The sequence below is a fragment of the Macrobrachium nipponense genome, chromosome 1 (assembly GCF_015104395.2).
Source record: "Macrobrachium nipponense isolate FS-2020 chromosome 1, ASM1510439v2, whole genome shotgun sequence".
Taxonomy (NCBI): domain Eukaryota; kingdom Metazoa; phylum Arthropoda; class Malacostraca; order Decapoda; family Palaemonidae; genus Macrobrachium; species Macrobrachium nipponense.
The window spans coordinates 149829817-149843696 of record NC_087200.1 but is presented as its reverse complement, the minus strand read 5'-3'; the positions used below and the strand labels follow the sequence as shown (position 1 = coordinate 149843696).

Genomic DNA, 13880 nt, shown 5'->3' with positions numbered 1-13880 from the left:
TTCCATTTATTTCTGCCATACAGTTATTAAAGAAAATCAAAATACTAATATAGACTTGAATCAATGAAAAGTGCTAGAAAAATAAAAAATCCACTTATCCGTAGTCTGTTCTTCTCTGGTTTTCGGCAGCCAGATGTACAACAAGGTTAGAAACATTGGATTGTATCTACTTTAGAAATATCTGTAATTTGTTCCGACTAAGTACAAAACCGTCGGTTGTCTAACAAAAGGATATCCGCGGGAACGCGCCGCCGCTACCGCATACAAAGAGTTCAAACTTGAATCGCTGTACCTGGGTCTGGGGTGGGGTTAACTGCGCGGGGTGTAGCCCGGGCCAGCTTGGGTAGGTCATTGTGATACCATTCTTTTCGCGGTAGCCGTCGTGTCAACACCTACTCCTTCCGCCTTGACCCGACTTGAGATAAACAACGCATGACCGCCGACTGTAGTCTTTCTTTATCGTGATATATCTTTGACATCCTGTCTTGAGTGCTTCCCCAGTGCCCTATTCCTATCCTTTTATTTATCCTTTAGTATTACCTAGCAATTCCTAACTTCCCTGTAAGTATGGAAGGCGGATCTATGGTGGGTTTTTTCTTTTTCGGGGAGGTTTGTGTGTGTGTTTCCGATGGCATGCGTTGTGTACATCTTTGCCTTCGCCAACCAACCTCGGATCCTCATCTTTGGTGTATTGCTTGTAGGGGTTTTTGAATGTTCCCTGATGCATCGTGTTCAACCTGTGCGCAGTGGATAATGATCAGTGGAGGCTCTATTATGAGGCGCATGAGAGTGTTTTCAGTGACGCTAATGTTGATGCCGATAAGCCTAGGCCTAGGCCGTACTACTGTGGGGCCTAAGGCCTTGTGTGAGGGGGATAGTGCCCAATTGGAGAACACTAGGCCTAGTAATCCTTCCTCCTTATTAACGGGGGACCTAGTTAGTGAGCCTAGTGTCCTTCCCAAGAAACTTAGGCTAAAGAAACCTTCGTCGTCGGGGGCTAGGAAAGCAGGTAAGAGGAAAGAAGCTACCTTAGGGGCTGGGATCCATGTTCCTGCCTCGAAGCGTAACAAGAAGGGGTCTTCAACCGAGAGCGTTGTTCCCGCCTAGCCTAAAGGCCGAACTATCTAGGTATGACCATAGCAGTACCGAGACACAGCCGGGTTGGGTGCCAAGGTAACCCCTGTTCCTCTCGGGCACAATCAGTCCCAGCCCCAGAGGGATCCGGTGACGGACCTGATGCCTCACCCTCCCTCCCATCCTGAGGACAGTGCTAAGGAGCCCGGAACGGGACCCAACTCGCAGAGCCGGAGGCCCCCTCCCCTCCAGAAGTTGGCGGCAACCCGACGCAAGAAGCCAGCCAGCCACAACGCTCGGAGGAGGAGCATCAATGAGACCTTTCGATGCCGCAAGGCCTAGGTCGCGCTGAGAGACCAGTGCCAGCGTTGATGCCCGAAAAAGCTAGGACTAGGCATGAGCCTAGTACCCCTCCGCACCACCTCCATCAGTTAGCCTAGGTACAGTGGGGGCCCAGGTCCTCACTCCCAGCACTGGACATTGCAAACCTGGTCAAACAGCGGTGGAGGGAAAGGACTACTTAAGCTCCAAAAAGGAGGTTTCCCAGCAAGTGGAGAAGAAGAACACCAGTCTAGAGGAGTCTGCCCGTAGGATGGAAGAAGCCAGGAAGAAGTTCCTTTTGGAAAAGAAGTCAGAGGAACTGTTTCCAGATTTGGGTGACAGTTCTGACTCTGATTCCGAGCCCGATTCATGCTCCGAGGGGTAGCCCGATTCTGACCCCGATTCGGACGGCAGTCAGACCTAGCTCAACCTGCGGAGCCCGAGCCCTTATCATTCAACCAGATTCTGTCGTTGATTAGAAGCGCCAATGGCCTAACAGAAACTGAGGAACTGAACCAGGAGTTTCAGTCAGAGGTGCATAAGGTGCTCAACCTGAAGAATTCACAGCCCCCCTCGGTCAGCCTCCCCTGGAGCAACAGGTTTAGGCTAGCCATGGCTAGAGCGTCCCGAGAAGCCACGACTTCACCACTAGGGTATCTGAGAAACAGAGGTGGCTTCCTATCCCTGCTCAGGGGGCCAGCAGGTATTATAGGCCAACAGGTGACAAAACTAAGGAGTCTGCATATTCCAGGGACCTTGCAGATCTCTTAGATGTCAGTCTGGACGCCCTTCAGAAAAAGCACCTCTTGCTCTCTCCCTCAGAAACCGAAGGACTCATTCGCGCTCTAGCTCTGGCCCTCGCTACGAATTCGTGGATGAACGTCTACTGGCAGCACTTCCGCAGTTCTTACCCGAGCTCCAGCCTCAGCAGCAGCAGAAACTTGCTCTTCGTTCATGCAGGGTGGGGATCAAGACACTCTCGCACCAAGCAGACAACTTAGCGGTCCTGTGGGCTAATATGGAGGTGAAAAGGAGAGAGAATGCCTTCAAGGAGGCCAAATCGCCAGTGGTGAGAGACCTCCTCCCGGACTTACGGAAAAACCCGCTGTTCCAGAAAGAACTTATTCCTGCGGAAAGAAGTTCGCAAGGCAGCGGAGAAGAAGGAGCGATCTCTCCAATCTAGGGCTCTCTCCAATTCCGCAACCCCGGGCCATAGACCACACAGGCCAGCACCACAGATTAGCCAACAGGTAAGAGAAGCGCAGAGACCGGCTTTTCCCGTGCGTAGGCGAGAGGAGAAGAAACCTTACTCTGTGTCGAAGGACAAGTTCCATAGGGAGAAGACTCGTCCCTTTCCATCAAAGGAGCGGAAGCAGAAGGGCAACAGAAGAGAGGGAGGTCCCCGCAAGAAATTCTAGGCCAGATCCTGCCCGTCAGCGGAAGGTAGGGGGTGCTTGGCTGCCAATTGGCAAGTGTGGCAGCAAGCAGGAGCGGAAGATTGGACCCTGCAAGGTTATCAAGTCAGGGCTACCGTCTTCCCTTCCAGTCTACACCCACTCTATCCCCTACCCCCATCCAAGTCCCTTCTATCGACCGGACTCGGACCGCGGACGGGCCCTGGAGGAGGAAATATCCAAGCTACTTCAGAAAGGGGCGTTGGAAGAGGTTCAGGATCCAGGTCCAGGGTTCTACTCCAGACTCTTCCTCGGTAGAAAAGGCAACAGGGGGTTGGAGGCCGGTCATACCGACCTTTCACCCCCCTCAACAAGTTCCTTTCTCTGACAAAGTTTCGGATGGAAACGGCAGACTCCGTTCGAGCTTGTGTCAGGAGGGAGACTGCATGGCCTCAATAGATCTTCAAGATGCCTACTTCCAAGTCCCTGTTCACCCCTCCTCCAGAAAATTCCTCAGATTGTCAGCAGGGAAGACTCTGCAGTTCACCTGCCTGTGCTTCGGCCTCGCCACAGCCAACCCCACAGGTGTTCACCAGGGTCTTCAAGATAGTGTCAGTTTGGGCACACGCAAGAGGCATCCGTCTCCTCCGCTACCTGGACGATTGGCTCATCTTAGCCGAGACGGCTGCGCAGTGTGCGGAGCACCTTCAGCTAGTTTTGTCATTCGTTCAGGAACTGGGAGTGGTGGTGAATGTCGACAAGTCGGATTTCACTCCCAGGCAAAGGATGGTGTACCTCGGAATGACACAGATTCATCCCTCATGAAGGCCTTCCCCTCGGAGAACAGGGTCTCCGGCCTAGTATCTCAAGTGCGGAGAGCTTTGGGGCCCAGCCCTCCCACGGCAAAACTCTGCCAGTCCATCTTAGGACACATGGACCTCAATAGAGAGACTAGTGCCTCACAGCAGAAGGCGTATGAGGCCGCTTCAGTGGCTGTTCAAGAAACAATGGTCTCCTCAGGAATGGGGACCCCAACAGCAAAATTCGTTCTCTCCAAGAAGTAAGGAAGTCCCTGGAGTGGTGGATGTGCCTTTCTTCCCACCTCCAAGGGGGCATCTCTCTCAGTCCGAGAACCCCAGAGATTCTTCTCTTCACGGATGCATCAAAAGAAGGTGGGGGGGGGGCAGCACCTGACGGAGGGGGAAGAAAAGTGAGCGGCCTGTGTCGGAAGAAGAGAAAGCAGCTCACATCAATGTCTTGGAATTGAAGGCAGTCTTCCTCTCCCTTCAGCACTTCCTGTCTCAACTCCAAGGGAAAACGGTGGGCCTAATGTCAGACAACTCCACGGTGGTGGCATATCTAAACAAACGGGGGCACAGTCTCACTGATCTCTGTCGCCTGGCAGTAGCAAATCCAGGAGTTAGCAGAGGTAAATGGACATCACCCTCAAGGCAAGATATATTCCAGGCAAGAAAAATGTTTGGGCGGACCATCTGAGCAGGATGGGGACAGATATCACACTGAGTGGGTTTCCCTCCATCAAGAAGTAGCAGATGGTCTGATAAAGAGGTGGGGCTCTCCGTCGATAGACCTCTTTGCCACCGCATGGAACAGAAAACTGCCAGTGTTCTTCTCCCCACTCCCAGACCCGCAGGCAGAGGGGGAGGATGCCCTCCTGCAAGATTGGAAGAACCTGGACGCTTACGCCTTTCCGCCTTTCCCCCTCCTCCAGAAGATCCTTCAGAAGATTCGCTACTCGCAGAACCTGCGAGTAACCTTAGTAGCTCCTTGGTGGCCGGAAGCCCCCTGGTTCCCAGAAGTGCTGGATCTTCAGTTAGAGGACCCGGTAAGCCTACCAGACAGAATAGATCTTCTCGCCCAACCCAACAACGGATGCCTACACCCAAATCCGTCGGCCCTCCGCTTACACGGGTTCAGACTGTCATCAAAATCCTCCGCGATAGAGGTTTTTCCAGGCAGTTAGCTGAGGCCATGGCCAATCCTGTGAAACCTTCCTCAGGCAGATTGTACCAGGGAAAGTGGCGACAGGTTTTTCAAGATCGGTGTCAAGAAATAAAGGCATTGCCCCAGACGAGGCCACCATCCCTCAACTGAGCGAGGTTTTTTTCCAACCACCTCAGGAAGGATAAAACGAATATCCATATCGGCAGTGGAGGGTTATAGAGCGGCTTTAAATCAAGTATTCGCGTTGAAAGGCATGGACCTCGCTGCATCTCCAGAAATTTTGTTGCTCTTCAAGCACTTTAGGAAGACCTGTCCCCCCCCCGAGAGAGCTACGGACTCCCCACTGGGATGTAGCCTTAGTCCTGGAATCCTTGAGAGGTCCTCCCTATGAGCCCTTACATTCAGCTTCCTTGAAGAACCTCACCTTGAAGACCCTTTTCCTCTTAGCCCTGGCATCTTCGAAGAGGGTCAGCGAACTCCACGCGCTGTCCCTACGAAGTGTCACACACCAGGCGTTGGAGGGAGATGGGGTTCTCGTTTGTCCCTGGCTTTGTAGCCAAGACTCAAGACCCATACAAGCCAGAGGAGATGTTTTCCTCTTTTACCATTCCTTCCTTGGGGGATTTTACCGGCTTTGACAAAGGGGAACTGATTCTATGCCCGGTCAGAGCCATGAAAGCCTACCTCAAGAGGACGAGACAGTTCAGACCGGCTATCAAACGGCTGTTCGTGGCCACGGGCAAGCATCCGAAAGAGGTGGCTAAGAATACCATCTCCTTCTGGATCAGACAGGTTATAAGAAGGGCCTACGAAAACAAGGAAGTACCAATGCCAAAAGGTGAGGGCTCACGAAGTTAGGGGCATAGGCTCCTCTATGCTCTTCAGGAAGAACCTCTCAGTAGGTCAGGTATTGAGAGCAGGCACCTGGAAGAGTCAAACCACCTTCACCTCCTTCTAGCCTACGAGAAGTTACGTTCAAATCTCTAGAATGTTCTCTCTGGGCCCCTTATTGTCGCAGCCCAAGAGATCCTCTAGGCGTTGGTCACCCGCACTGCGTACCTCAATTTGGAAATACACACTCACACACTCCCAGCAATTCCCGCCTAAGATCTGGCCGAATGTAAGTAGGGGTAGAGTGAGTTTTCCTGGTAATATCCTACGTATGACTGTACTGTCCATGACACGACTTGGCCACTACTGACTTACCTGGAGAGTAGGAATGATGGCTAGGAATCCTTCAGGAACAGCTCTCTGAGTGAGTATTAGTACCATAGGTTAGGACAAAACAGCCGGAGCCCCTTGGGTTCTCCCCTATTGAATCCTTACCGTGTAAAGTGTCATGAGGAGTAGGGGGTCTGGGTTAACATCAGGTCATGTGAAGTTATTGGCGGCTCTTCAAAGGGTACATTCAGGTCACTCTCACCTTCCCCATCCCTCAGTTCGAGTCTCCTTTTGTTAGACAAAACCGACGGTTTGTACTTAGTCGGAACAAAAGTAATTTTGTCGAAAAATTATTTTTTCCTATATACAAACCTAGGTTGTCTAACAGATTAATGGCCCTCCTCATCCACCCCTCATTGAGTTATGGCCCCCATTTTGAAGAGTGTGTCTGTTTAGACTAAGTTATTCTAACGCTCAAAGAATGGTATCACAATGACCTACCCAAGCTGGCCCGGGCTCACCCCGCGCAGTTACCCCAGACCCAGGTTACAGCGATTCAAGTTTGAACTCTTTGTATGCGGTAGCGGCGGCGCGTTCCGCGGATATCCTTTTGTTAGACAACCTAGGTTTGTATATAGGAAAAAATAATTTTTCGACAAAATTACTTTTTGGGGGTAATTTGGTTGCAAAAAAGGGATAATAGACATGAATTAACATTTTAAAATAAAGTAAAGTTGAACTAAATAACGAGTAAAGTAAACAATTTAGGGAATAAAACTTTGCAGTTTCGTCGTCTGCTGTTCATAACTGTGTTTGTGGCACGCACGCTTAGGAACCAGGAACAGCAACTTGTTTAAAGTGCAATGTGGAGTGCATGGAGACCAAATTGTGTATATACCTAATAACAATCGTAAGCACTGTGGAGTTTCAGTTGTGATGGCAGTAAGGATAAAAACCGCCGATTGCAAGGTAAAAATGAATTCAGTTCAAACCATGACCCCGGGAATAAAAAGTTTCATACTTTCAGTAATATAGGCAACAAAATTTTGTTTTATTGTGCTGATTACAACTGCAATCTTGAGTAAGATCAATAAACGTTACATATATACGCTAACATTGTTCAAATGAGTGCTGGGAAGGCTGGGAAAGATGGTGTCCATCACTGACTAGACCCTTCCATCCACACCGTAGCCACCATATTGGATTTCAAAACTGCCTTGAAAACATATTTTACGAAGACCTCACATGCTTATTTTAGTTCGTATGGGTCTTTCATGTATCACATTATGTTGATGAAACTTCAATCTTTTGAATGGTATGCTTAAAGTTGTATTTGTATTCTTGTTTCACCAATTAAATATCGAGTGAATAAGGCATGGCCACGCTATGACGATGGATCGTCTGCGGTTGTTCACCCTATATGTAACATTTATTGATCTTACTCAAGATTGCATTTGTAATTAGCACAATAAAACATGTTGCCTATATTAGTGAAAGTATGAAACTTGTTATTCCCGGGGTCATGGTTTGAACTGAATTCATTTTTACCTTGTAATCGGGGGTTTTATCCTTACTGCCATCAAAACTGAAACTCCACAGTGCTTATTTGATTGTAATTATACACATTTTGGTCTTAATTCACTCCAAATTGCACTTGAAGTACGTTGCGGTTCCTGGTTGCTAAGCGCTCACTCCACAAACAGTTACTCATTATTTAGTTTAACTTTCCTTTATGTTACTACAAAGTGTTTACCTATTTTAATTCATGTCTATTATCCCATTTTGCAGCCAAATTAACCCTGAAAAATTACAGGTATTTTCTAAAGTAGAGCAGATGACGACAAAATTTCATTGTTGCCAATTTAGTGGAGCTTCACACATACGCCAATGCATTTTCAAACTTTTTCCATGAATTCTAGTTGTCATAGTAATGCAAAAATGAGAAAATTGCTCTAATATGTACATTACTACAAAAAGATACGCCAACTTCACTTATTTCCCCAGTTTTGTGTCTTATACCCAATTTGCAGGGTAAACACATACCTTTTGGCAACTTTGATAAACAATAGGAGAGCGTGAACAATACTGTAGGTAGTGTTCACAGCAAAACTGGTGATATTTGGGTCAGGAATCTAGTTACTTTTCAACAACGAATATTTTCACATTAAAAATCATGAATATGTAAAAAATTTATGTAATTCATGACATTATACTGCTGTTTAACTATTTATTTAAGTGATTATCTAGTGCATGCTTCTTCTTTCTACCAAAAAATCGTGAGTTTCCTTGGATCCAAGGCGGATGTCGTCATTGTGCACGATTGTTGTGAAGAAAGTGCCCCAGTGTCTATGGGTACAATTGGTGTGCGGATTTAGCACATGGAATGGAAAATTTATTGACACAAGTAACTCCGCAAACATCAAGATGGCATCATGGAGGTATGTTTGCGCTGCACATGGCTAGACTTTAATTAATCTCTAGTCCAGTCGGTTGTTTCCCCTATGTGCAGCTAGGCCATTTTCCCCAAAAATAACCTAAGCACTGCCAGTAAACTAAGTTGGAGGGCAGTTATAAGCCAACCTCCGTGGAAGCAACACCTCAAGACCTCTACTTTCCTCATGAAGTAAGTGTTTTCTCCCAAGTAAGACATTAATGCCGTAATTTCCAATTAAACAGAGGTTAATGAAAGTCTAGGCATGAGCAGTGCTAACTTACAATCCTTGACGCTTTCAAAATTTTACTTAAAACACTTTACGTGTAGAAGATTGGCGTCATCTCGATTTTTGCGGAGTCACTTGTATCAATAAACTTTCCATTACCTGTGCTAAATCCGCACACCACCCGTACCCATAGACGTTGGGACACTTTCTTCACGACAATCATAAACAGTGACAACGATCGTCCACAAGTCAAAGGAAACTCACGATTTTTCAGGAGGAAGAAGGGTGTGCTGTATAATTTGGAAATAGTTGAACATAAGTGCAAGGTTATGGACATGAGTGTATTACGTATTCATAATAAACAATTTGAAAATATTGGTTGTTGAAAAAGTAACTAGATTCCTGACTCGAATATCAATGGTTTTGCTACAGTGTTGTTCGCGCTCTCTTATTTCCTTGGTATTGCATCAAGTACTTTTAGATCTTGCTGAGGACCAGCGCTGTAAGGTATTTAGATTGAAGCCCCTTCATCTCTGTATCACTCTCTCTCTGGAGTTGAGATACAGGTCTAAACTTTATCTGAATTTACTGTGAAACGTTTTATTTAGCACTATCAGGAGTTAAGTAAATTTGTCAGCACTCTTCTTTAAGGGGGCCGGCCGGCTAATGCCGTTTTTTAACGACAGGACTTTGACATTCATACCACTTAATAAGGTGACTTGGGACATCTCCAAACCGCATATAATTTTCGCCTCTGACCTTCGGTTTTGTGACGCCAGGGCGATTTATCCCGAAAATAACCACTTTTCAAATTATATCTCCTCCCTTGATATTTAATATTAAGACCTGGGATTACTACCATATATAGACCTGATGTAGACCTCCAATCAAATGGTGAGTTTTTTTTTTTTTTTCTAAAAGTCATTTTTTTGCTAGATATGAATTTTTCAATATGGTAAAAAAATAATATAACCCTATAAATCAACGAGAAAAAAAATGTATAAAAAAAAGAGACGAAACAAAAATTGGAAAAAAGGGCTCTATTTGATTGTTCTATAATGTCTTTCTGAGTTATATACCCAAATTCCATGTTATAGCTTTAAAACTAAGCGAGAAGATAGATTTTGAAGGTCAATAAGTATAGTTTTGAGATACGGGCGTTCAAAGTTTTCCTTCGTATTTTTATAAAGACAATGTTAATAAATATGATTATTATGAATGTATTTTTCTTTTTTGTGTATTAATAAACACAAAACTATTTTATTTATCATAATTTAATCATAAATGATGATCCCATTTCTCATATATCGTAGCCTGGGGCACTGCTTGAGGCAAGATGGGGCACTCCTTCCTTCGTAACCCCCTCTCTCCCCTTCACTAACTCGGCTTATTACAGCGAATTTTCTTCTTCTGTATGTTAGCGAGATGTTTCCTTGTATTTTCCTCTTTGGCATGATGACATTCTTGCCGAAACAAAGATAAACAAACATAAATGCAAGAGAATGTCACAGGTGAAACTCGAAGATGTACTCTCTTTTTACAAAGACAATTTAATAAATCATGATTATTATGATTTCATAGTCCAATTTGGGTATTAAAAAACCAAAACTAGGTTATTTATCATAAATGAAGATCTCTTTGCTCAAAGATCGTAGCCTTGGGCATAGTGTGACGTGTGCTGTCAGGCAAGAAGGGGGCGTTACTAAGCAACCCTCCCCTCCCTCTTCACTAACTACGCGTATATTATGATATTCTGTAATAATGCTTGAGCGATTTTTCTTCGTCTGTATGTTAGCGAGATGTTTTCCTTGTCTTTTCCTCATTGGCATGATGAACTTCTTGCCAAAACATACATAAACATACGTGAAAGCAAGCGAAAGTCACGAGGTGAAACTCCACAAGTAATCTACTTAAAGTCTATGGTCGCACTGATTCATGGTTGAACCAGATACTCGCTTCTGCGAGCCACAGAATCTCTACAGATGTCATTTCTCACAATTTCTTTGCCAATAATTATCAAAATTTACGATAACAGAAGAAATATTGCATTTTCTTGTACGGATGAATGTTTTAGGCTTATTGAGTTATGTTTACTAATTACCTTGTAACTACAAAAGTAAGAGGAAGTTTGACGAAATATTTCTTATACGTATTCTCAATTGCCATATGAAGCTCCATGAATTTTTTCATGACTTTGCATTTTTCGCCCTATACCACTGTATATAGTGGTTCCGGCCGGGCCCCTTAAGCTGGTGTAAGGGGAATGCTATTTTATATTTCTGCCTTAGAGCTGAGGGTGACTTTAAGGCTATGCTTTACAGTGCCCTGTAAGAATTCCAATGTAACTCCTTTGTAGGGAAGAAGAGGAAACTTCTCTATCCTGTTGGGGCATTTAAAATTTAATCAGATAGGTTAAACCTAGATCATTTTTATCCTTTTAGAAACCTTGAACATCTTTGTCAAAGGTTAATCCTGAAAGAGGCAAAGTTAACCTTTGGTTTTGTGGTTTTAGGAAACAATGTCGTTGTCAAAGGTTAAGCCTGGAAGAGGCAAAAATAAACCTTTTGTTTTGTGGTTATAGAAAACCTAGCTGCCTGCCAATGGTTAAGCTTGAAGGCAAAGTTAACTTTTTGTTTTGTGGCTGAGTGATTGACATGGGCTAAGAACAATTTCAGGGAATTATTTTGGTATTTTTAAAAGGTTCCTATTTTATTGCTACCATAGTGTTGCAAGAAATAATCCCAGAATTATGGAGTTAGGTAGGAGCTTCTGCAGTCAGGTGTCAACCCACTTCAAATTGCTTCCAGCCTGTAATTAAATGAAGTAGTTATTAATGGACTTGTTTCATTTTATGAAATATTTGAAATACTATACTGTCTTTCAAATACCACTGTTTATTAGACCATTTTCTGCATTTCAGAATCTGACATGGGAGATTTTGAACTGGATGTTGATGCAATGTTAGAAGCTCCCTTCAAAAAGGAAGAGGTAGGTGCCTTAACTGTCATTGGTGAGGATTGTGAGGATTTTTTTTTTTTTTTTTTTTTTTTTTTTTTTTTTTTTTTTTTTTTTTTTTTTCTCTCCACAGTGTATAGTAGTTCAATGTACAAGTAGACGTCATTGTTGTTATTACAGTACTGTACATCATGGTCATCCTAGGTAGTCCTCATTACCTTTTGTATACAGGAGTTGATTTAATTATGTGAATATATGCTTATGCATTTATTTTCCTAATTGTAGACTATACGCTCTTGATTTTGAATGAGATTCTGTTTCTTTGGTTTATCAGTTTGGCTTATGATTGGGACTCTTATGTAGTTTATTTTTTTGACTGAAATCTATACCTGTACTTCCATTTTTAAAATTAGCTAAAAAATTTAGTTGTATATATCACTGCCAGCACTTTTGCTTTGTATTTCTCCGTTATCTTTATATTTAGTCATGGGTTTTCCATTAAGTTGATCTTGCTACACATGCAACAAATTCTTTTGTAGTAAATCTGTTGCAGTTCAGGTTTTAACTTGGTTATCTTTAGTTATGTTCTTTATCTTTAGTTATTTTCGTTATCTTTAGTTATTTTCGCATCCTTATTTTGATCTTGTCTTAAAATGTATCACACTGGAATTCATTTTAGGTTTCATTAGTCTATAGTCTCCATGTATGAAGAGATTTAATTTTTTTAGTAATTTCATAAGGATTCAAAGTTGCTTAGAAAGTTATTTACTCCATAAGTCAATAAAAAGATGTGTTTTATTGATAATGAAAATTCAGAAACTTGAAATAGTTATTTATAGTATATTATCAGATATTTTAAACTATTACAAGCAATCCATTCTCATCCATTTTCTTTCTTAGCATGGAATCATTATCCATCAAAGATAGTCATTGATAAAGGTTTCATTGCCAAAGATCTTGTCCTTTGCTCCGTCTACTTTGAAGTTGTTCATGGCTGAGAAAGGGTTGTCTGGCTTTAACCTGTATTGTAAGTTCAGGACCAAATGTCTGATGTTTATTTCTTTATTGCAGAACTTGTTGATACAGTCTACTTATTGGATCTTAGAATATATACAATTTATTGCAGTGCCTATATTTTTTTTCATTAAGATATACGACTTACAATGTGTTTGTGTGTGTGTGTGTCTGTGTGTGTGTGTGTGTGTCCGTGCACAGACGATGTCTGGTTATCTAGTATGTTTGTTAAAAATTTAGTACTGTACTGATGAGAGCAGCAAGACTGAGTTATGGGTTGCTTGATTGAATATTTATGATGGTATAATTTTGTGTGAATATTTATTTAAGGGATCTTGCAGCCTTGTAGATTTTAGTACAAGTGATTAATGATAATTTGACATTATCTCTGTTAGCCTATGTTCAGTTGAGAAATTTATGTTTACCTAGTAACTTGAGTGGACTACTAAATAACTGAAAATAAAGGTGGTTGTAGCTAAGTAGTTATGAGTAGATTTTAGGTGTGGAATGCAATATTAATTTTCTTTCCTTTCAAAGGTACAATTTTGTTAAGATTGTTCTTATCATTTATAGAATTTGCCACATTACAAAATCATCGTGAAAACAATATAGCTATCATGTAGTACAGATTTCAGATTGTTTTGCCAATTTGGCCTTGTGTTTTTAATATTTAGTCTATTCAAGTGTGAAGTATAAAAGTTCAGGCAACAGTTCAGTTGTATATTTTTATATAAGTAATTTATAATTGATCTACCACGTTGCAAGAAGGTATGAGTGTGACTCTGCTGCTTGTGCTTAGCTGATCTTCTCTCCCCGTTCTCTGTTGTTTTAGATAACCTATTCAGTCACTGTCTCCCACCCTCCATGATAAAACGGTCGTGAGCTCGAAAAACTGTGCTCCCACCACCGCCAGGTACTGGTAGTCCTAAGTTACTCTACACTTGTAAGTCTTATACTGGAGGAAATCCCCAGTGGCTACATCAACCACAGCCAAGTTAGGCTCTCCATCAAAGGTTCTGCTGGAGGGGATAAACAGAGGCAAGGAGGTTAGTGTTGAACCCCTAAAATTGGTGTCGTTCAGAAGGAAAAAGGAGTTATCGAAGGTGAACTGCCTCTGCCAGAAATCCAGTTATATCAAGTAAACCTTTGGGTTAGCTTGCTTGCAAGGCTCGGAACAATTTATATTGTTTGTGTCTGAATGCACTGGTGGCTTGGCTGTGGTCAGTGTGCCACTTGAGATTTTTTCCAGTGGGCCCAAATCTTAATTTTATACCTTTTGTAAGTCATACTCTAGTTTCATCATGCCATACTCTAGTTTAATCTTGGATAAGTAATT

General features: G+C 43.1%; 1 protein-coding gene across 3 annotated transcripts in view; it reads left to right on the top strand.

Annotated features, from left to right (window-relative positions):
• The window catches only part of LOC135219753 (RNA-binding protein 39-like), a 46463-nt gene that overhangs the window by 1074 nt on the left and 31509 nt on the right, over nt 1-13880 (top strand). For all 3 annotated transcript variants that reach the window (XM_064256798.1, XM_064256799.1, XM_064256800.1), the window contains exon 2: nt 11496-11563. In XM_064256798.1, coding sequence (XP_064112868.1) covers nt 11496-11563 — 68 coding nt within the window. The remainder of the gene's footprint in view (nt 1-11495; nt 11564-13880) is intronic.